This window comes from Colius striatus, chromosome 11 (genome assembly GCF_028858725.1).
Source record: "Colius striatus isolate bColStr4 chromosome 11, bColStr4.1.hap1, whole genome shotgun sequence".
Classification (NCBI taxonomy): Eukaryota; Metazoa; Chordata; class Aves; order Coliiformes; family Coliidae; genus Colius; species Colius striatus.
In genome coordinates, this window is record NC_084769.1 from 7,871,883 (window position 1) to 7,897,038 (window position 25,156).

General features: G+C 37.7%; 1 protein-coding gene across 1 annotated transcript in view; it reads left to right on the forward strand.

Moving 5' to 3' along the window:
- The window catches only part of TMEM163 (transmembrane protein 163), a 93,953-nt gene that overhangs the window by 37,384 nt on the left and 31,413 nt on the right, over nt 1-25,156 (forward strand). The window contains exons 3-4 of the mRNA XM_062004777.1: nt 20,758-20,801; nt 21,879-21,970. Coding sequence (XP_061860761.1) covers nt 20,758-20,801; nt 21,879-21,970 — 136 coding nt within the window. The remainder of the gene's footprint in view (nt 1-20,757; nt 20,802-21,878; nt 21,971-25,156) is intronic.

Genomic DNA, 25,156 nt, shown 5'->3' on the forward strand with positions numbered 1-25,156 from the left:
GTGCGCAATGACAGGACAAGGGGTAATGGGCACAAGCTGGAACACAGGAAGTGCCACTTGAATGTGAGGAGGTGAGGGAGCCATGGCACAGGCTACCCAGAGAGATATTAGGGAACCTCCTTCTCTGGAGGTTTCCAAACCTGCCAGGAAGTGTTCCAGTGCCCTCTGATTGAGAGGAGCCTGCTTCAGCGAGGAGGTTGGACTGGATGATCTCTAGATGTCCTTTTTAACCTCTACCCTTCTGTAATTCTGTAAAGCACTGAAAGAGGTAGATGCTTTTTTCATGTATAGACATGTACACAATGTTTTTGGTTTGGTTTTGTTTTGTTTTTTAAAATTTCTGACCTATACCAAGTTCTACAACTGTATAAACAGTGCTTGACTTCCTCTGAATACTCTCTTGACTGCAGTGACCAAAGTTCACATCTGGTGAGTATTTGGAGGCTAATGAACTTACATGATGTCTTTGTTAGGATTGTCATGGCTCTAGAGCTGCTGGCAGGATGCTTCCATGCTGCTGGAGCTTAAATACACTTGGCTGTGTCTGCTGCTGTCAAACGTGCTGCAAATGATTCGTCAGCAAACAAGACTGTGGTCTTCAGTTGCCAGCACTGATCCTTGTTTCCTTGTTGCTGGATAGTTGGCTGAGGGATCATTTTACTTATTTCAGTTCCATCAAGTCATGTGACTACACATTGCTGCTCAGATTTTGGATGTAGGAGGCTTGGAACAGAACTGACATTGCTATGCCTTGGAAATAATGGAAGAGACTATGGCAGCAGCGAGTCACAACAATCAAGGACAGCAGCAGCCAAAATCCTTTGCCATATTTTGGTTAGCTGGGAGGAGGTGAAGGAATTACAACTCTGCTACTGCTAGGGTAAGTCTCACAGCTCTCCCTGTTTCATCCTTTTTGCTTACAGATACCAAATTTGTCAACTGAGTAGCAGTTTTGGGAGAGAGTTACTGGTTATAGATGCAGTCTCTGTGGCATTTGGTGGACACGTTGTAAATCAAAACCCAGAAGTAGACAGTTATGATGTCAGCTGATCAGGCAGCTGTGATTTAACTTTGTGAAGGACTGTGAAAGAAAGTCTGTAAAGCATGGATAGCTGTAGTTGCAAGGGTGAAAAAAAGGAGGTTGATTCAAGTACACAATCTCTGATATTGCTTGTCATCACATGTTCAGCTGGAATTGAAGCAGCAGTTCAGCATTTCTTGTTTAGCCCATTTCACCAGTATATTGAGTAATCTCAATACCTTAATTTCTCTGGTGTTGCAAAAAGCATATAAGACAGCAAGAATATAGAAACTCATACCCTCCAAATCTTGGAATATTGTGGTCAAGTCGTCAATATTTGGTACTTTGCCCAAATATAGCAGAATCCTCAAAATTAAATTATCTATCACAGATAATTTTGACCATAAGTGAATAGTAAGGGACACTTCTTAGTGTCACTAAAATGGAAATATTATTAATAAACCACAGGTTAATACATTTTAGGTCTGGCAGAAAGGGCCACATGTTTCAAAAATACCATCATATAGCTAAAAATAAACCTGATACAAATAGTATTTGATTAGTAAGGATGTTGCAAATATTTCTTGGTTGAATTTGTTGTCAGAATTGAATGTTACAGAGAAAATGGAGAAATCAGGGAGCTCGAAGTACGGAGGTTTACAAGGAAAGATTCCTACCTGAGCAAGTTTCTCAGGGAAAGAGACTGCTTGGAAGATTTCCTTTGCCTAACAATTGGTCCTTGGTCATTACAAGTGCAAAAATTCCTTCTGTGTCTGTCTTTAGCTCTGCTAGCAGAAGGAAAAGGAAGGAAATTTCAACCGATGACACACAGCTATTAGATATCACGCTTATTCGTTATGCTAGTTTCCAAATCTGTCAAGTAGTTGCTTAAACATGCTTTTTAGTGAAACGGTCTTATTTTAAAGTCCTGTCTAGTGTTGGATGATTTTGAAGTATAATAGACCCTGGGTACTCTGTTGTCAGGAGCAGTTAACACAGCTAGGTTGTTATACCTGAATGTCATGTTTGAAGGATCCCCAGGCATCCATGGGGTATTCTCGTACTGCACTGCATACAGGATGCCAAGTTTCTTAGAGAAGCCTGTCTTAGTGGGTTTTTTTCTGCATATTTTTTTTCATATGCTGAAGTCCTACTGAGGATAATTAGCAAAGAATCCTCTGAAAGATTATCTAATTAATGGGAAATTGGAGTCATACAACTTGGCTCTAGAGATGAAAGGAACCTATGTGTCTGTGTGTAACAATGGCCCTGTGTTATCTTTCCGTAATGGATTTCAGGGATGTAAAGTGATAGCTAGGGAAGACTCCAAATATTTTCTTAATTAACCTATAATCTACTAAAATAATGAGAGAGGGTGAGTTACTTATAATAGTTTGGGTAATCTTACCCATTGAAATGAGTTATTAAACAGGGCTGAAATTGCCACTTTCTGTGGGGGTTTACAGAATCAGGACTACTATTTGATATTTGTTATGACATTCATAAGGACTTGTTCATTAGTGCATATTATGGCTAAATGACTTATCTATTGCTATCACCTTTTAAAGCAGCACGCTATCTCATGTGCCAGAAAATGCTGTGCTCATAAGCTTGCTAAAATTAATTTAATCAGAAAAAAGGATAATATTGTGATTCAAGATTTTATTAATTTGCTTAATAAAATCTTTATTCCAGTGATAATAATTAACATGCTCACATATAATAAGAGTCCTAGTAGTCTAAATTTAAATCTGGCTTCCCACCAGGGGCTCCAGCCCTGCACACACCTTCTTTTGTAACTCACACATTTGCAGTAGGTACAGGTTTTCAGATGTAAATGAGATAATCCTCATTAGATGAAAACTGGGTGTTGCAATACAGTTTTAGAATAACCCTCTGCCCTTTTTCCCTCAATTCAAATTATGTTATGGCATAGAAAGAGACTGCTGCACTATTCAAACAGTAGAGAAGGGCTAAATCTAATGCAGAGGCACATCTTCTTTATTCCAGAAGGACTAAGTGTTGATTGAACGCATTTACTGAACATCCCTTGAGCCATTCAGCTTTGTTTATAATTCTTGTCTTTGCTTTGAAGGGAACTGATTAACTCTATTTAAATGCTACGGGAGCCACGAAAAGTGAGCCTAAAGGAAAAATGAGAAGGTGAAATATCTGTCTATCTATCTATTTATCTGCCTGTCTATAAAGGCAATACAAGGTCTTATCTGATCTTATCAATGCATTTCCTTATAGATTGTTACAGCCTTGCTGTGTATTTGCAAGGAAAAATGCTCTGTTCCTCACTGTCATCTTACTCTGGGATATCTGTATATAAGTAGTAGATATGAAGATATGAGTAATGTTATGAGACATTAGTAGAAGCTCCATATGGAAAGAAGGGCACAGAATATAGTGCTCCCACAAGAGGTTGTTTTGCATTGTGAGCAAATGATCTGAAGGATATGAATGTATTAGGGTAGGTGAAACTGTTGTTGTGTCGTGTTATCAGTGTCTGGTGCAGTATGCGCATTCCCAATCCTATGAGCTACATTTAGTCCTAAATAAATTAAACTTGGTTTATACCGACGTGCGTGGAAATCATTGTCTCTGCCTGCAAAGAAATAGGTCCCACCCCCTTGAAGATGACCCTATGAATACACAACCAGTCAGTATCAAAAGCAGAGATGTGAAGTGATACCAGGATATGAACTGGATGCCAGTTTTACATGATAATACCTACGTGAATGTCTTCATTGGCTTTTGCAGTGGAAGAGTACTGGTTTGTTTTTTTTCCCAAAGTGATGATTGCCCTTTGTATGTACATTTATTCTAAAATGCCTTCAATCAAATAGAAAAACAGGAAGGTCTAATTTATTTCTAGGTTTATCTCAAACACTTTTATGAGTGTAGAAGTGAAAATAATGAAACCACTGTTACATGTACGTGCTAATAGAAACTGTGCCCTGTCTGTAAGGTTTTTTACTGATTCTCAAGTGCAGAATGCCCTGAGAGGAAGCAAGACATCATGTATGTGCTTTGAAACAGATAGAGATGGATGGGTGTGTTGTTATCTTAAGAAAGTTTTCAATGTTTATGAACAATACCATAAAGTAATTTAAAATTAAAATACCAAAACGTTGCTAATTGGAAATCTCCACAAAATGTTCACTTAGAATATTGAAACAAAAAAATTTTACTTGAGTCAGCTTAAGCTTTTACATGGGAAATAAGTTACTGTGGCCATCTCATTTTCCAACACACCTGAATTTTCCAGGGCAGAAAATTTGTTGCAACTGTCCTTCCATGCACTTTAGATACAGAGAGCCTTACTATACAGCTTTTCATTAAATATATTAGCATTATGCTAGATGGAGCTGCTGAAATTTTTCAGTGTTCAGTGAATAACAATATGACTGATTTGTAGAATATTTCTTCCTCTAATAAAACTGAGGAGTACTACCCCCATGTCACAAACAATAGCTGCATGAGACACATGAAAGATTTATGTTCATTTATACAATATTTAAACTAAGAGCACTTCACAGCATGGGGAGATGTCAGTGTTGTCATGGCAACAGCTGAAGATATGTCCTAAATGGATGAAGCAGAAGTCTTCGGCTTGCCCAGGCTGAAGCCAACACTTCAGCTATTGCTTTGAATGTGCAGCTTCACCAGATGAAGGTTACCTCTCTCGTTTTGCTTTGGCAGCATGTATTTCAATGAGATAGGAAAAGGAGTAGCTGGCTGTTTGAAGACTATGTTTAAGCCTGTATACAATTCCCTTTGCTTTCTCCCATTTGAAGTGTTTTCTGCTGATGACACAAGGCTGGGAAATGAGAAAGGATCTTACTCTTTGATGTTTTAGGCCAACTCTATTTATTCCAGCCTATCCCACAGGCCAGCTCAGTGGTAGCTCCATTCTTAGTGTCTACAGATGTAGTACATTGCTGCCTGTCAGCTCAGTGTGGTTTACTTTCTGTCCTCTCATTGTGTCTGTATTTGTGCCTATATACACATGGAAAATACAGGGAAACATGTTTTGCTTTGCTGTACTAAACTGTTCCATTTCTTTAGTTGGAAGATGTATACAAATGACTGGTTTGCATTTCTTTTGATCCAGTGTGAATTATGCTTTGAGATATTTCATTGCAGCTTCTACAGTTGTTAGTAATATCTAGAGGCCAAGGGATTGATTTTGGCTTGTTGCTTTTCATTACTTGAGCAGATTTGGAGATGGCACTTGTTCTGCAGTAGTTCCAAAAACAAATGAAAACCAAAAATACACGCTTGTTTAAGATTCATATTCTAGTTCTGCCTTTATGTCACAAGAACACATTACACTAAAATCTACAATAGAGAGAACCTGCGTTATTAAAGTAACATAAAAGATATCTAATCAATTGCCAACATTCCTTAAGGAAATTAACTTGTCTCTGCAGAACTTGCTATGCAGACTTTTCTTTGTCTTCTAATATTTTAATAATTATACTGATCCGTGTATTAACATTATGCAGATTTTACTTTGATGCTTTTTCTAGATAATCTTATTCAGCCAATATTTCTGTCTGGTTATTAAAAAAAAAAGGTAGTTACATATTGTTCTTCAAGCTACATTAGTATTTCTTAAAGAAAGAAAGGATATGTCCTTGCTGGACAGATTTTGGACAGATTCTTCAGACTTTTAAAGTATAAAAGTGATCCAGTACTTTACTGATGGGATTTAATTTGGCTCTTTTGGGGGATACTTTTGCCTATGGACCAGAATTTCTTCTTAGAGTTGATTTTTTTGGTTTGTTTTTTAAAAGAATTAAAAAATGTTCTCAAGTTGTTGAAAAACCTATTGAAATGCTGATATTCAGACACAGGGCTTAAGTAACATTGAAAAGAGCCTAAGTGCTTTCATTTTGTCATAGTAGATTGGCTTCAAAAAGACGAGATTTTATTTGAAGATCATTAAGTCTAGAGCTTGGTAGTGGACTACCTTCAAGGGTGAGTTCAAGCCCACTGAATCACTTTTAGGAGGTTTAATGCATTTTTAGAAAAGGTTAAAAATCCACTTATGTACATGTACATACTAATTACATGGAAAATGACTATGTAACAGTTAATAGAATATGTTACACAAAATAACAAAATAGTATTTCTAAACAAATTGTACATCTGGTCTGACGTATACTAAGATCAGTTGAAGTAATTCCATTGATTTTGTTGGGCACTGGTTAAGAATGGATTTTAATGACATTCTATATGAAAATGAGCTAGAATAAACAAGTGTGTAACTACATTTAGATGTTGTGATTGTTTTTGGTTTCTCTCCTTGTTTACCCAATGTAATGTTATGGTAACCTTTCTCAAACTGCAGCAGCCATATAGAAGTGTGGTGTCATTGGAAGAAACAAGTACCATGGTATAGAAGAGAGTGACTAATCCCACAGAGTGATCACTTTGTCATTGTCATTGAGTTTGCTTTAAAAAGTGCCTGGAAAAAGGGATGGGGTAGTATTTTATTTTTGCAAACAACCCAAACAACTTGTCTCATTGTACACAGGAATAAAATTTTTCATTTCCAGCAGTCATATAAAAGTCATTAAGTATTTGAGGCTCTCTGTTTAATTTTTTCAGTGAAACTTTTTTCAGTAGAAAGTGTATTTTTTGGTATTGGAACTGTAAAACTTGGAAGCGATGCTGAGAGGAAACACATGCTGTCAGCTGCAAGACAGAAATTAAAAATAAAATTTAAAGTCAGTAGAATGTCTTTTCTGGAAGCTTATCTGAGCATCACACGGTGTTAAAGGCTTAGCTATTCTAGTGTCACTAATGTCAGACCCAAAATCAGTACAGTAAATATTGAACTTTTTCTTAAGGCATAAAAAAATTGGATACTGTGTATTAATGAATACTAATTCAAACTCCTGGCTGAACCTGACAAACTAATTTTATGAATAAATCATAGAATAGAATGGTAGGGGTTGGAAGGGACCTTTAGAGATCATCCAGTCCAATCCCCCTGCAGAAGCAGGTCCACTTAGATCAGGTCGCCTAGGAACATGTCCAGGTGGGTCTTGAAGACCTCCAAGGAAGGAGCCTCCACAACCCCTCTGGGCAGCCTGTGCCAGGGCTCCCTCACCTCACACTGAAATAGTTTTTTCTTATGTTTAAGTGGAACTTTTTGTGTTCCAGCTTCATCCCATTACCCCTTCTCCTGTTGCTAGCTGCTATAGAAAAAAGGGATGTCCCAGCCTCCTGACACCCACCCTTTAGATATTTATAAATGTTCATAAGATCCCCCCTCAATCTCCTCTTCTCCAGACTAAACAACTCCAGTTCCCACAGCCTTTCCTCATATGAAAGATGTTCCAATCTAAATGATAAAGACTGTATATTTTGCACAGATGGAACCTGAATTATTATGAGAAACCAAGTATTTATAACATGGTTCTAAATTTTTTGTATGTGTGCATGTATTCTTCTAGCTGTTATACAAACCTCTCTCTTTAGGACTGATTTCTGTGGTATCAGTTGTGAAATCAATCATATTAATCATTTGGTCTGTGTTCAGTACTAAAGTTCCCAAACACCAACACCTGTTTTTGCAATTTCTTTCAGAGCAGAATTTATGTATTCATTGATTCCACTTGTGTCTGTATAAAGCTGCAATATTTTAATCCAGAATTTATTAAAGAACATCAAAGATATAGATCAAATAATCACTGTTACATGTTGTTCCGTGACATAGAATAATAGCAGAAACAATTGAGAAAATGGTTTCCATTGAGTAACATACATCATCAAAAATAATTCACAACTTCATTTAAAGTTCTCGCTGTCATATTTACTTATTAACTCCTTATAAGCTCCTTATTTTTTGCTCCTTGGCAGTGTTGGTTGTGCATGCAGCTCGTATTCAACAAAAGCAATAATTTATTGGAAGTAATTCTCAAGTTAATAAGGTGCTTATTTTGCACCCTAGTTTACCAATCTGCATGCCCCAATAAGTTGTTATCTATTATTTGGAATTAAATTAAGGAAAGTGTGCCATAGACATGTGAATCATATTGTTATGAGATCTCTGTACAGAAGTAACCTATGAGGTCCCTATCTTGGGTTGATACTATGTCAACCAGTGCCAGATACAGCCCAGTATGAGTGGACCAGTCCACCACTGAGGAGTTAACCTTGGTCAATGTGGATGTAAGTCATAGGGAGAAGGGGATATTTGCGCTAATAATGGTCAAGATTAGTAAAAAGTACAAGAACAAGTAAACTTAGATATTTCTTCTTCATGCTACTGAACAAATCTAATTCTTTGTGGATTTAAACTGAAATGTGTCTCCTTCTGTGAAATCAAACAGGAATTGGTGTCGGTTTATCTTAAGGGCTTTCTGGCACAGAGGGGATTTTATTTGCCTTCACTTAATGCAAATCCATTTTACAGATATTATTAGGCCTAATTGTCTGTACTATATATGTACTGAATGATCACCTCCTTTCATGTACAAAGATACACTCCTTGCTGCAGAAGACATTTCAGAATTGTTCTAAAGCCTTTTGAGGACTTGAAATGTGCACTGTGACTAATCTCATGGTTTACATCTGAAGCAGCTGTGTCGTTCCTACATTCTACCCCAGATGAGCGTCAGTTCTAGCTCTGAATCAGTCTTTTCTCCCTGGCCATTCCTTTCACCTCACATACTGTGAGGTGATCTCTAATATTGCTCACAGTAATTTTTTGTACACAGTATAGTTTATACAGTAGTTTGCTCTTTCTCCTTTTCCAAAAGTAAGCCTCTTTTCTCATATGATATTGTTTAATGAAGTGACATAGTCTTCTTTAGAATGTTTGAATGTTGCAATAATATCTTCTGATTTGAGATGTGACCTGCTTGGAGGTAGAGGGAAAATATTTGATGGGCTCCTCTATTAACCCTGATACAAACATACCTAAATTCTGTGGTCATACACATTAAGTTCCTATAATTTACGTTAGTTTTACACTGCTGCTTTTGTTCTTGATTTTTCTCTCAAAGTGGCTGAATGAACTTGCTGCAATTTCTTTTCTGTTTGCTGTGATGCATGGTTTACATTGTAATGTGGCCTTGACCATCTGGGAAGAAGGGGCAAGTGAGAGTAGTGCAGGGAAAACAATGTAATAATTTATACACTTTAGAGGGGTGACTTACCTGGAGGGGAGGCTGAAAGGTCATCAAAAGCAGTGAGGGAGTTAACATAATTAGAGCTGTAATTGAATATGAGATATGTATTTTGGCTTGGAAGGCTTTGCAAAAGGAACATCTTCAGCAGGCAGCTGAAATCACTGGAGGCAGTGCTATTTGTGTCATTGAGGGAATCAGACTGATAATGTATTGGTCAAGCAGGCCAAGAAAGTTCAAAGCATTTCCTCACCAGGGAAGGAAAGCAGTAAGTCCAGCACAATGGCAATAGCAGTAACACTTATATGAAAAGCTTCACAAGTTGTAACAATTCTCAGCCATTGCAAAACCTGCCAGTTCTAGTAAACTAATGTCAGATTCACGGATCAGGATTGGTGACAACAAATTCAGGTCACTGGATTTTTTTAAATACAAATCCATTGCTCTAATGTTACAAATTTTAGGTTTCTGGTTTTATAAATAAGCAAGTATGATCAACATGATATACAAATGAAAATATTCATGGAGCCACAGAATGAATAAACACTGGCTGGCCTCTGAAAGCAGAGTAGATGAATATCTAAGGATGATAAAATGTTTGTGTTTGGTTATTTTTTACGTTCAATAAACTGAAGCAATGTTTTAATGAATGTATCATTGCCAACAAAAGCTTTTAGAACTGTTGGTGTCATGACTGTAGAAGACATGTTAGCTCTTTTAAAGTTAGTTCCTTTTTCAGAAGTGCTACTGGCAGAAAACTTGAGATTGGATGTTCAGAGACCATGCTTATCATTTTAGAAAAATTAAGTCAGGGTATTTTAGATGACTCCATGGTGCTGAGGTTCTTCCACTGAAAAGTCATTTTGATTGAAAGCCAGGTACATGTCAGCCACTCTTTAAACGTTCCCTGTACACTGAAATATAGAAATTTTCTTCTTAGTTTTGGAGCTGTTTCATGCTAATAACAAGCCTGTGTAAGAGAAAAAAAATCCAAACAAGCAAACAAAAACCCCAACGAAAAAGCAACAGCACAATCCTTTTTTTATGTTAAAAGGAGAGGTGTTTGCTGCTTGACATAAAGGATTTTATCCTGTGAGTATTTCTAGCACTTTTGAAGAGTTTCCTCCTTGGAGTAACACCTGTGCAAGACAAAAAATAACTGATGTGGTTTGAGCTTTATTGACATCATTACATGTTGTAAATAGCAACGTGCAACTTATAACAATGTGTACTGCTGTCTTATCACTTTTTTTTTTTCTGATGTTATCTGGACTATTTTTTTGGTCCAAATAAATTAAGCACATCTCACAGAGGCAGTATTGGAAGTTTTATGTTACTTTGATGGGAATTAGCAGTAGGTCAGTCAAGACGGCTACTCTGAAATTGGACAGATAGAATTTAGAGTGGTGTGTCAATCATTCACTCCGTTTTCCTTGAGGTTTTATAACTCTGCATCCTTCTGGGAGGCTGTTACAGTTTTTCTGGTGGTGTGAATTGCTGAGTAGGATTTCCTACTGCTACCTGTCGTCAAGAATGTGTAACTGAAAGAAATCTGTAACAGCTCTCAAAAGCTTTTTGTAAAGTATCAGCAATGCACTTCCAAGAAGGTTTATTGAGAATTATTGCATTAAAAAAGCTACTACCAAAGCTTAATTAAAAACCTCAGAACAAAGGAATTTCATTATCAAGACTCATATTTCATTGTGATTTTTACTTAATGGCTTAGACCCCACTACTGACTTAATTTATCAGGTTTGCTCTTGAGTTGTAGGTATGCTAAGCCTGATTGTAGTGCTGTTTTGTGTGTACAGTATGTCTGTGTCTGCTTTGCTAGCAGAGCATCTCCATATTACAACACTGAAGTAGGATTGATGACAAGCTTCTTTATTGCAGCCCTTAGCAATAGATTGGCACCTTGTCTGAGGAAGAGATTTGTCTGAAAGGCTTGCAATTCCTCCCTAAGGTTGAATTAGACAGAGAGCTATCAGTCAGTTGCTTTTCTCCATGGAAAATCTGGTCATATTTGATCCTAGAATGATAAAAATGATAACACAGAGGATTTACTTTTTTTTCCTTCCTGACCTTTGATTTATTTAGCAGAATTGTCTGTATTCAGAACTGGGATGTTTAATTAAATTTGTGTAAGAAGGGTGAATTTTCATTGCTTGGTGATCTGTTTTAAAGGAACATCAATAATCACAGAATGTTAAGTGTTGCAAAGGACCTCAAAAGATCATCTAGTCCAGCTCTCCTGCCAGTTCAGACTTTAAGGTTTCTTTACCTTTCAGCAGCTGTATGAGAATTAAAGCAACAGTCTTTTAAGTTGCTGAGCTGAAATCCTGCTACCAAAATCCATAAAATACCTTTTAGTTAAAAAAGCATGGACAAAGAAAGTCAAGTAAATGAAGAGTCTTCTAGGCTTGCACACTTTGAAATGTATTTGGGAATAGAAAAGAGTAAAATTGTTATCCAATAATGAATCAACGTGTCTTCCATTGAAGATAATACTAAAATAAAACTTGAGTGGATGGCTTTTGTAAAATAACAGCTGTAGAAAGCACCTGTGTTTAAGATTTATACTTTCATGTCTTCCTACCTTTTCTTTTGGGCTTGCAAAATGACCATTACTATGAAGCAAGCAGCAAACATCACTTCCTATAACTTTTGTGTCAGAGAATTCAAATAACTACTTTATATATCTTAGGTCCTAGTTTCATCATTTGTTTGTGAAACAACCTCTTTTGACCCTCAGAGTTCTGTTGATTTGGGTAGAAGTCAGGATGTTCATCAGTTTGCTTACACACAGTGAATAGCAATATATAAGCTTGCCATTTCCCCCCTTTATCAATACATTTTACCTGCAGGTACCTAGACTACTTAATTACTTTGTGGAAATAAAATTATCTTCCCTAACAGAGATAGGAATATTCGTTAAATGTCACTTTGATCAGATTCCATGATTCAATATGTGGAAATAGGTGATAAAATCTTCCAGTTGGTTTAACTGAATAAACAAGGTAACATTTTCAGTCATCTCAACCAAATGTGTCAGGGAGTTGTCATCAATGCACTGAAGGAACTCCTTGGATTTAGCTGTGTGACTTTGCCAGCAAATATCAGGATGGTTGAAGTCCACTGTGAGAACCAGGGCCTGTGATAGAGAGGCTGCTTTCAGCTGTCTGTAGAAGGCATCATCACCTTTCTCTTCCTGATCAGGTGATCTGTAATAAACTCCCACCACAGTATCATCTCTATTAGTCTGCCCCTTAAACTTTCAACCTGCTCTTCATCCCCTCCTAGACTGAACTCAATACATCCCAGTTGCTCATTCACATAAAGAACAACTCCACTGTGTCCCAGGATCTGTTCTGCCACGGTCAGTTGTGGCTGGTAGCAGGCAGTGTAGCAGTCTTAAATTTCTAAATCAGAAGTGTGTGTGTGTGAAGAGAATTTATTCTAACTCTTTTTATCTTCTTCAAGAACAGAATTACAGGACTGAACCACCTATTACTTGGGGGAGGAAAAAAACCAAGGAAGGTGCCAAGCCAGCATCTTATTTTACCTCCATCTCTTCTGACAGATTTCCTGTTGTGTTTGTATAAGCTTTGCATAAAAAGAAAATGAACACAGATAAATTACTTCATTAGAAATGTTGGGTTTTTTTACAAAATAGTGTCAGTACTTGAGGTTGAATGTAGCTTTTAAGAGCTCTAATTCATCATTACTTTGGATGTCTTCACTACCCTGTGTCCAGCTGGCAATTTCATATGGACCCAGTTTTCTGTGTTCAAATTTAGAACCTTTCAAATGTCACTAAAATGCAGGATGCTTAAAATAGTCACCTTTGCATTTATGAATCTCACTGCATTTGTGTTCTAGAGATTTAAGCAGGACAAAAATGAACTTGATGGGGGTGCACGAGTCACATAATTTTCAACAACTATAATTACATTATACTAATGCAATTTAAAGAATGATTGTTTTCAAGATGAATGTTTTTCCAGCACTTGCTACTGCTGTATTTCTGTGTACCAGGAAGTCTGCTTTGATTTTAAGAAGTCTGTCAAGATATCTCTAGGGTAAAAATAGAATCTCTTACAACTGTTAAGCTTTGGGAATGCCATAAAGATCATGTGGATCATTGCTAATTGAGTTACCATTTTCCATAGTTGAAGTTTGTGTTTCTACTAGTTAAGGCAGTGCTTTGAGAATGTGAAATGTCATAAAAGTAAGGTGATAATACTAAATAGTTTATTGAAATAGAGAAGATATTCATGGTGTCTGCTCTTTGCAGAATTGCTAGATGCTTCCATATGAGAAAATGATTTTCCCTGTGTGATTTTCCCATATCCTCAAATGTGGAAGTACTTTATGTTTCTTAAAAGTACTTTCAAAATTTATTTGCTTGGGTTGTTTTCTAACAGCAGCATTGATCATTTGTTTTAATGGTCTTGATGCCTGAAATACCACAACTGTTGAAAATACAACTCACAATCAAGTCAAGTTTGAAACAGTAGCATAAAAATAGGGAAAAAAACACCCAACCCAAAACCTCTGAATCTGGAGTTTTGGCCTTTTGACTTTTCTGATATATTTCATTTGGTCTAAATTTGGCAAATTTTAAAGTTAGGCATCTTTTAAAAATTAAACCACTTGTCTTCTTACTGTAATGGAGACCATGTCCAGGGTGGGTGGGATACAGTTCTCACTCATTATATTCTCTTATATGTGCTTATGTTTCAAATAAAAGCTAATTAACAGTGGGGTTTTTTTATAGAGATGCTAATAAACAGCACAACCAATAATATCCATGTATTTATTGTTGTTTGTACTGCAGTTAGCCTGAATCCTTGCATGTAAATTTGATGTTAATAAATCTGAGCTGTCACTTGTGCACGATACCATTCTTTAATTAGCCATTTGAAAGGATCTCTCCATCTTTCTAATGTGACCACATGGCAGGAACTTACCAGAATCACAGAATGGTAACAGTATTTCAGCTCTTTTATTAACAATCCGAAGGACTGGTAAAAACTTCTAGCATATGTCCAAGCTTTTACAGGTTTAGGGATACATATGTAAAATATGAGTTTGATGGATCTCTGTGAAGCTTCCAGAAACCCATTTAAGTCAGATAAACATTTACAAACCTTCACTTCTGGTTTATTCTGTTAACTTGGGTAAAACCTGCATTAAAGCAACTGGACAAACTCTCAAAAATAAATTCTTTATACTGTGTAGAACCTGAGTACTTCTCTGCTAGCTTTGCCTCCAGGCAGTAAAACACAAAAGATGGGAGAAATTTTGCCTTTAGAGAGTCTCGTAGCTCATTAAATCTAGATAACCTTCATTTGGATACAGTGAGTTACAAATCTTGGCCACGGGGCTTTAGAAACTGCTGTTTAATGTGTCTGAAATCACTTTTGTGTTTGGTTGTGGCTTTTGTTTTGGAAGCTAGTTTTAGTCTCAACGTTACAAAGGCTGTGGATTGTAGGTAAAGCTGCAAAAGCTTCCCTGGTAAATGTGCAGTTATGGGCAGTTGCAACATTCTAGACCATTTCAGATGTTGTATTTGGAGCTGGAGCATCAATAATACATAGTTTTGTTAAAAAACAATGTGCTTTAATGTCATTGCACTGAGTTATTTTGGGTGCTTCGAGTGACCCCATTTGAAATATAACAGATTAAAATATGCACCTGGAAGGAAAACTGGTATGTTTCTTAGAGACTTTCAAGTGTTGTTATTGTTGTTCTTAAATGTAAATGCATGCATTTAGTATCCCAGCTAAGCTCAACTGGAGCTGTAACATATAGGTCCTTTTTTAGATCCTGCCCCCTGGAAAGCCCAAACAAAAATACCACTCCTCCTTTTCTCTGGTTTATGTGCATTCTTTTTTAGAGATGCTCTTGTTTGGAAACAGAAGGTTGGCAGCTGAGAAGGGAAGCACGAGAGAGTGTGTGAAGCAGTGGGATGCTAAACAGGAGGGGTCCTGCCTTCTCCCAGAACACTGGCATTGCAGTGTGCTGCTTGGCACAGGGCTTCCACACACTGCAGTGTTACCCCTACACGGACTTTTGAGCAGCCCTGGAAATTGCTTGTTGACTCTGCTTTATTGGAGCTACCTGCTTTTTCTGGTTTTACCCAAAGCTTCCCCTAAACAAATGGTTTCTTGTGTTCATCTCTAGCTATGCTGAGAAGAGTGACGTACAAAATTGACTACTTTGGTATATTTAGGTGACCATTTTTTAGCATTACACTCACTGAAGGGTGATAGTAAAAACTTGTTGTTACACACAAGATATTTCAGGAGCTGTTGAAAGGGAGCCCAAGCATTTTTTTTTGTCTCCAATCAGGAACAGATTTACTTTCAGGGTGTGTATATGTCTCTATGGTTCAATGTTTGCTTGGTCTTTTTTGATGTCACTAGTATGTTCTTGAGGACTGTCTCCCTTGTGTTGTAGAGAAAGCTGATTCACTGTTTTTTTCCATGTGAATTTTTGTTTTCATCATTTGATAAGTTATACCTTGGTTTTTGCAGTAGGATAGTTCAGAATTGTGCAGTCATCCTTGGTTACCCAGTCTGTTAGTTGAGACAGGGGTGCTCTTTCAGTGGTAAATGAGAAGATGAAAGCAAATTAAACAGAAGTGAATCAGGAAATTAAGTAAGCTTTAGGACTGGACTGTTGTGTTGCTCTTTGAGATTGCTAATATTGGTGAAGACCTTGGTATAATGAATAATCAGCCTGGGAAAATCACATCCATGCTGCCTACATGAAGCCAATACTGTGAATATTTAACCTCTGACAAGGAAGTCTCCTGATCTTTTACCATTAGGCATTGATGCAGCCAAAAGACAAACATAATTCTAAAACATGTAAACAATGAGAATTAAGGGAGAATGGATGTTTAATTCTTTGCAAGAATCACTAAAAATAGGTTGTTAAAAACATTCTGAAATGGAAACATTAAAAAATGAATGATACAGGATAGAAAATCCTTAAGTCAGAAATGGTAATAGTAATTATTATTTTTGCTTACGTGTCAGCAAACTGAAAAGAATTATTTGGATTAAACTCCAAGGAAAACTTTTGCACAAAGCTCTGAGATTGCTACTGTTTCTGTAGTAAAAAATGAAGAAAATCTTCTATTAATACACATGATTGTAGTCCACTGAAGTAAAAGCAGTTATGGAAGTTTGCAGCACCTAAAGATTGGACCATTGCAGTAGGTGTCTCTTCGCTGAGTAAAGAGGTGATTTTTGTGACAGATGGAGGGTCTGTTTGTATGTACCATCTCTCATTTGTAGCTAGACTCATCTCAAAGTCTTCTGTTTGAGAGAAGAGGCAGAGTTAATTTCCTGTCCTATTTCTTGCCTCCTACGTTTGTTCTAAAAGGTATGAGGATGCTCTCCCAATGCAGCAAGGAAATGAGGGGCTCAGGGTCACTGCTGGGACCTGGCTCTCCAAGAAGGAAAATGTTTTAGATGGATTAAACCTGGCAGAGGCTGAAGGGAGATTAGATGGCTGAAGAGTTAAATTAGAATGATTTTGTAGTGCTACAAGTTTTCTGAGGCAGAAAAAATAAAAACAGATAAAAACCTTAGCTGAGGGTAAGATATGTGGGAAACGGGGTCTTTTCTTTATTTGGAAACACTTTGTGGAAGAAATGAAGAAATTACAGCAAAAATTGACCTGTAGGTTGGCAGACTTCACAAATTGCTGTTCCGGTGGAGGCAGCGGTAGATTTGTGGCTTACTGTGCTGGCTCTATTTTTAGTTTCTGACTGCTTGCAAGTTCCGTTTACAAATGTCAGGAAAATGCATTAGGATTATCTGTTTTATTGCAGAAGTAATAAAACGCTGTCCAATTTAGCCAATAAAATAGCTAAAAGCAGGCTCCCACTGTCTTGGCTGTGTAGCTACTAAACGTATACAGGGGCTCCATGGGATTTTTAAGCTGTCTTCTCTATTCTTTCCTCATTGCTTCTTTCCCACCATTGTACTGATTCAATATGGAGATTGGGAATCACTGGAAATAACTGGAAATGTGTATTGAGAGGAAGGGAGGTGAGAGTTCAGCAAAAGCTCTGTGATTCATTTCTGCAGTGCTCTTTGTGTGTCAGCATGAGAGTGATACTGGAGGCATAAGGACCACTGGTTGTTCCTTTGCCCAGGGGTCTCATGATCTTGGATGTGAAGAAGGATTTCCCTAAAATTAAAAACCTATATTGGCTGATACCCCATCAGCTGATACTACAGTTGCTTTCTCTGCCATAGAACCCAGACTCATGGACAAATAACCCACTTAAGCTGAGGTGACTAGCTTTATGTCTGTACTTGTCAGCTAGAAGTATTAACATGCTTAAGTCAGGGCTGAAAGCACTTTAATGATATTTCACTCTGAAAGAAAGACTAATGGGTCGTTTTCCTCGTTGGAAAACCATTATGCAAATAAATAACATAAAAATATATCTTTCCAGTGCTTAAATGGTCATTACTACTTTTCTTATGACAACTTACTACTGCAAATTAGTATTGTGTGGTACCATTCCTTGCAAGGTCTTTCTTTAAGTTGCGTTTACTAGATAGCAAAAAGGTTTAAGCAGACTTGTGGCACTGTTGGTTAGTACTTGTTTGTCATTACTGTTTTAGGTAGCTGAGGCCAAACAGGTGCCTTCATGGCCAAGAAGGCCAATGGCCTCCTGGGGTGTATTAGAAGGGCTGTGGGCAGCAGGTTGAGAGAGGCCCTCCCCCTCTACTATGCCCTCATGAGACTGCATCTGGAGTATTGTGTCCAGTTTTGGGCCTCTGAGAAGGACAGTGAGCTGCTGGAGAGAGTTCAATGCAGAGCCACAATGATGATGGAGTGGAGCATCTCCCTTGTGATGAAAGGCTGAGGGAGCTGGGGCTCTTTGGCTTGGGGAAGAGGAGACTGAGGGGTGACCTCATTAATGCTTACAAATACATAAAGGATGGATGTCATGAGGATGGAGCTAGGCTGTTCTCAGTGACATCCAATGACAGGACAAGGGGCAATAGGTACGAGCTGGAATAGAAGAAGTTCCAAAGAAACACAAGGAAAAACTTCTTCACTGTGAGGGAGCACTGGAACAGGCTGCCCAGATGGGTTGTGGAGTCTCTTTGGAGACATTTAAAACCCACCTGGACGAGTTCCTGTGTGACCTACTCTAGGTGGTCCTGCTCTGGCAGGGGAGATTTTTTGAGGTCCCTTCCAACCCTTAAGATTCTGTGATTCTGTTAGTGCTGTGGATATTCTCTGTGACAGAACACATAAAAATAAAGACAGTTCTCATTCTAAAGATCTTGAGCTTTAAATACACCAATTGTGTCCCCTAAAACATTCTTCTTAAGGTGTAGCTACCTGTATGCACTTCATCACCTGTAGAAACTAGGTATTAATTTTTGAGACAATCACACAGTTACTTTGTTTTAAGTCTGGATTAAGGTGGGAAAAAAGCTGTTAACTTAGTAAAAACCGAGGAGCTAATTCCACTATGGAGGCAGACTAGAAATAGGAGTAAAAGTGTGGATTTGAGCTGTATCATATGAAAGCAGTGACGACAGGAACATTGCAAGCTGCTGTGTACCTGTGAATGGCCATTTTTTTTTGATGCATCTTCTGCAGTTTTTGAAACTGTGTGCCTCTAAGGAGTGATACTGTGCAAATTCACACAGAATGGTAGGGATTGAAAGGGACCTTTAGAGATCATCTAGTCAATCAATAATGTGTAATTATGCAGTGAAGTGTTCAAATTTGCAGCTGGATCACTGCAAGCTAGTGTCAGCTTGTCAAGTGTAGCTGTTGCCTGGCAAGTCTGACCAAGAAATAAAGCTTCTTTTTTTTTTCACCTAGGTGATGAAATGTGGGAAATGATGGTTTGAGATGGTGATGCAACTTTATACTAAATGTTTCAGTACTTTTCAGCTTTTAGAAAATGGGATTCTGGAAATGAACTTGATGATTTTTCTCGTGGCCACAGCTAGGTCTTAGATCAGTAAGAAAAGAGTTATTTTTCCCATGGTTTTAATTTGTTTATCCAGATAAGTGACACAGAGCTGCAGCTTGCTGTTACTGAAAAGAACAGTCAAACCATAGCAGCTCTGTTCTGCCAAGCTGTTCTAATGAATACTGGAATACTGAAAATCAGATATTGTATCTGTCAGCCTAAGATTGACGCAATTGCTGATGAGTCTGGGTTTTTTTTTTCCAGTTCAAGTGTTTTTACCAAAAAAAGGTTTTTCTTAGTAAGCTAGCTGATACCTGTTCATAAAACAGTAGTGAAATTAATCCTTTTATGCTTTATTCTAAGCCCTCCTTTGGAATGAGAGTGCTGTGCCTTTCATTCATAGAATCACAGAATCTTAAGGGTTGGAAGGAACCTTGAAAGATCATTTAGAGTCAGCTCCCTCAGCACCCACAGGTGCGTCCCATCAGGGCTCATGGGTTGGTGCACATCCAGACTGCTCAGCTGATCCTTTATCCAGTCCTCATCAACCAAACAAACTACTCCTTTAACCTGACTTACTCTGGAGTCTGGGGCTCCTGAGAACTGTCTCCAGCAGTATAGACAGAGGCAAAGACAGCATTCAGTAACTCTGCCTTCTCTGTATCCATCAGTCATCAGGGCACCTGCCTCATTCAACAGTGGGCCTACATTGCCCCTAGTGTTAGTTTTGTCTACAGTGTATTTGAAGAAACCCTTCTTGTCCTTGATTCCAGGAGCACAGGTTCAGTTAGTCCTGTTACCACTTGACAGCCTACAAAACACAGCAAGAGAGCAATTACTGCTTGGTGCTGGTGAGCATGATGCAGCCATAGTGCTGCTATTGGCCTGTGAGAGTTGCAGTTTGATGCAGTTACATCTCCAGGTGACAGGCTCTTCCATTGCTCCCTGCTCCTTCCCTGTTGTTCCTCTGGGCTGCTGAAAGTAGCACAATACCTCCTAGAACTGGGAACTGTGAAGTACTGGAATTGGGACGCATGGAGACATTAGGCCATTGTTAAAATCTGTTTTTAGAGGCCCTATGCAGTCAAAACCAGAGCGGGAAAGAATTTTTCCTACTAGTGCTTTTTCCATTGATCTGATCTGATGGAATTTGGAGCATTTCTTGGAGCTGTGTGAAATACCTTTAGTTTTTTTGTCAAAAGATGATGGTCAGGAAGTCTGGGTGGAACTGCATTGTTTTCTGTCAGCTAGTTCAGGTGAACTTTTATGCCTAGGTGGAGCAAGGAGCACTTTGAGACATGTATCAGAGAGCTTGGAATTGTGGGATTTTTTTTACTCAAAGCTGTTAACTGAAATGCAGCATGTTTCATAAACAGACTATTTCTGAATGCTGTGATGACTTCTGCCTCATTACAGTTTTGCAAGAAGGAAAAGCATCTCTTGAGTGACCTAACTGCTTCCTGCAGCACAAGGCCTTTCCTGAAGGCCTTTTTTAAGTGTCGGTCAGGTTGTGCGAGTGGGAGCTGGGTGAAACTAGTTTTGTAGTTCTTGTACAAGAAAAGATGAAAGGATACAAAAAGGATTTAAAATGATTCTAAATAGTATTTTCTTTCCTTTAGCTGTCTCCGTAATGAGATACAGTGCATCATCATTTGGATTTGCTGTAAGTACGGATACAATTTAAATGTTCCCTGTCATATTTTAATGAACTTTTTCTGAGATGAAATACTGGATTTTTTTCTTACTCTGAGTTCATGGCAAGGTGTGAAAAGCCAATGATGGATTGTTGAAGTCATACCATGGAAAGGACAGTAAAGATACTTTCATTATACTTTTTCACTTTCCGGCTACTAAGTCTTATATTGGACTTAACATCGATACTTATATCTCATCATTAATAGCTATTATCCACCAGAAATGGTTTTCTTCTACAAAATCCCTCATCTTAATCTGTTCTGCTGTTGTACATGAGCTAAATTCTGGAGTTCCATCAGCTCCCATTGACTTTGAGATGACAGCTTTCCTCTCTAATAGTTCACGTCTTTCCTGATTAGCGGCAGAGCAAAAAATTGCTAATGACAAGCAAAATGACTCACTTCAAGTAATTTCTCTTTTGCTTTCAAATTTGAAAGTTAAATTGACTCCATACAAAGTTGGACTTAAGGATGAAAGTTCTTACAGTGGAACAAGCCTGTTTTCTGGTGTTACCTGACATTATGTCTTTTTTAACTGGAAAGAGAAACATGGCAGTTTTGCTGATAGCACAGAACAGTATGAAACTGGGATTTTGAAAGAAAGTTAGTATTTGTTTGGTTTGAAGCAAAACCTTCTACAGCAGAAAATTAGTGACTTTGCAGGAAAAAAAGAATGTTTGACAGCCATTATCAAATACTCTTTTTAGAGTCTTCCTATAAGAATCATATTAGTATTTTAACTCTTGTGGTGCCACAGTGGCAGATTGTGATGATGGGGTTTTTTTTCTTAACTTCTCTGCAGGAGATAGATTACAAATACAAAGTTTTTAATCCCTTGATTGACTTCCTGAACTCTGAAGTGTGTTATTATGCAATAATACATGGCCAAAATGTGAGGATCGATTTAATAAATGTAAATCCTCCTTTCATTAAAATGATTGATTTGAAGCTGCTTTGTGCCTGCACAGAAGGATAATAAAAGCATTACTGTTAGTACAGGGCACATTTAATGGCCCAGAAAACAATTGACTCTGTATCTCTTTCAGTTTGATGCTACCCTGGATGTTTTGTCGTCGGCGATAGTTTTGTGGCGTTACAGCAACGCAGCTGCTGTGCATTCTGCACACAGGGAGTACATGTAAGTACACTTAATTACTTTTGGCTTTGGTAGAGGCCCACAGAGCTTTTGTTGTTCAAGCTGTGATGCTACAGATTCCAGAGCTTTGACAAAAAACATTTTGTCATGTCAGCAAGTATTCTTTCCTTTTGCCAGCTTACTGGTTAGTCCCAAAAGTGCAGCTTTTCCTTAGGCAAACTTCCCTGTGACTGAGATTTCCAGTTTGTTTTTAGCCAAGATAGTAATTGTTAGGACGTTGCAATCATCACGTGTATCAATGAACTGTATTTGCAATCTGTAGTGGATTTATAAATCTTCTTTTTTGCCTGTTGCCCCTTTATTCTTCCTAGAGTATGTTTTTAAAATTGATACTTCTATTATATTTGTGCTTCCCTTATGAAGATTGGAATATGAAGCCCTTGTCTGTGAATGTACCTCACTTCAACTGCTAGTGATATTGGTAGAAGTTCAGATTACAGAACATTTGATAAGATGGAGCCTCTATTGGTGATATGATAGTAGGATGACACAGTTTATAACTGCTGAACAAAGAGAGAGGTGGACACACCCTTTTTATTACAGAAGTGTTAGTGGTTTGGTAAGTAGGAGTATATCAATACTTGCCTGTCTTTATGGAAAAAAGTATGTGCTTGTAAAGTGAGCATATTTAATGCTTGTTATATAGATCCTATGGAAAAAGAATAAGTAATTAAAGTCTTTAATACTACAGTGCAGCATTGATCATGGTGGAAATTATATTCTGCATCATTGTTCATCGTTTCTATTGGCGATGTGTGTGTTAGCTGAGAAGATCAGGTAGAGATTGGCTCAAAATTTGGCCTTTTGGGTGACTATAACTTATCTTCGTAGTCCTTTCCTAAAAACTAAGGAACCATTAAGCAGTATTTTTTACATGCATTAACTCAGGCTCATGCAACAGCTTGCTAGGGCTATGAATTCCTTTCTGGCAGGGCTCCATACATAACAATTTGGAATAAAAGGCCATAGAAGATTGATGTGGCATTGATTCATAAAAATAAATCCAGAAATATGTGATTAAAATTAGTTTTCCTGCACAAATTTGGAGATCTGAACAGATATTTCCCGAGTATCTTGCTTTTGTGGGCGTCCACAGAGATTCCTGTCAACATTCAATTAACATATTTTTGAAATCTCCTTCTGTTGAGCTTTTTCAAGTGAACCTTGTAAAGTACTTTATAGAGAAAAGAAATCCCAGTACAAAAGAAGAACCAACATATCCCTATGGCTAAGCCAGTAAAGTGAACAAGCAAAGTAGAAAACATATTTTTGCTGCTTTTTATGCTCATTTTTAATTTGCTTTCATATAATTTCCCTGCTTTACATAAGGCTAAATTAAGTCAATGAATTACTTGCCATGCCCCCTAGTTGAAGACAGCTAAGGTTACACGGTGAGATCAATACTGAGTGAAAGAATCTTACCATATGCTGGGAATATGAATCACTGGGTAGGCAGTCTAGTTGTCCCTCCATTTCTAGAATTGATAGAAGAATAATCATAGTACTGATAAATGAAGAGACGGTTGTGTCTCTCAAGGCAATTTTCACTGCTTCAGATTTTTCAGGGAGGCACATTTCTAATTTCCTGTTGTGTTTAATCAATCTCTTGCTTGAAAGACTGCATGTAATTATCTTTCCTCTATGTGAGGAAAATGTTACACAACTCCTTCTGGCTGCCTGCTTACCTTGTAGATAATCTCTGTGTCATATATACCTATAACTACATCTTTCAGAGTCATTGTTCTCCATGTGCTGATGCCTCAGTGGGGAAGCCTGCTCTCAGACTCCTGGATAGTTTGGTGCTTAGGTCATGCTGTGTGTTATTTCTCTTTCTGCGTGCCTAGCCATACTTCACCTTAGTGCAGGAGCCTGTGCAAAACTTTGTGTTTCTGTAAAAGAGTTACTACCGTTTGCCCAAGTAAGGCATGCCAAAGGGACTTCAGTTTATGCCTATATTTATAGATCTGCCTTTGATTGACTTAAATACTACATTTGCCTGTGTATCCTAATCTGAGCTTCTTGACAAAAGCCAAATGGAATTGCCAATTAATTATATGTTGCAAATTGATAAAACTTCCTATTTTGTAAACTTAACAGCAAGAGATTGGTCCAAAATATGTTGAATATACCCTGTTGTAAAAGGTAGCATTAGATCCAATCCTAACTTTTGGATGTTGTTGAGAGAGAACATAAAGACAGGATGAAACACAAACCCCCAGAAAAAGACACAGAGAATACAGCCTAACTCATGATGTGCTACGAATGAAGTGCTTAGAGTCAAAAGCTAACATGTAAAAGAACTGCTTAATCTTGCTTAAGATGCAGCCATATGGAAGTTAGAAAGGCAACATTTTGTGGGCTGGTGCTCAGAACGAACAGTAAAAAACTGCTTGCTGTGCCAAGTTCTGCAAAGCTGAACCAATGCATTTCCATTTGACTTCAGGGGAATTGTGCTGCTGAAATGGTCATGAAAATTTGTCCTTCCGAGTTTAACTTAGTTTAATGGGTTTAATTTCTGCTACATCGTTTGGCTTCTCTTGTTTTCTGAAGCAAGATGACAAGGTACTTTTTCAGTGTACATATGACCAAAGTTATAGAACGTACATCTTTGTTGATTTCCATGGTGGTTCACATCTAATAACTGCAAAAGATATTTTAACTTACCACTGTGATTAGTCCATTCTGAAAACCCTGTGATATTGATGGATCTGAGAAGCTAAAGCTGGTGAGCTTTTCAAGTCTTGGATTGGTCTTTATTATATCATTGTGAAAATATTTATCTGATTATGCATTTTCCAATGTTTTTACCAAGTGGCTTTGAAAATACAATGAATATTCACCCATATCAGGTATAAACCACTGTAAGATTGTAAGCCACATGAGACAGTGCTTGATTCTGTCTTGCTGGCTCATTAATGAAGGAGTATGTAGGAGTGGGATGAATATTTGATGTGTTTGTTACTGGTTAGTTTTGAATAGTTTCGCACTTCATCTTTCTGTTTTGGCAGCCAAGTAAAATTGGGTAAAAACAGGCTACTACATTTTCATGTATTTTAGAAGAGTGGTTGAAAGAATTGTAGGTCTTCAAGGCAATACAAGGACTGGGAAAGACTACAGATAATCTGGGAAGAGAGTCAGGGTACTTAGTTCATGACTGATTTACTTAGT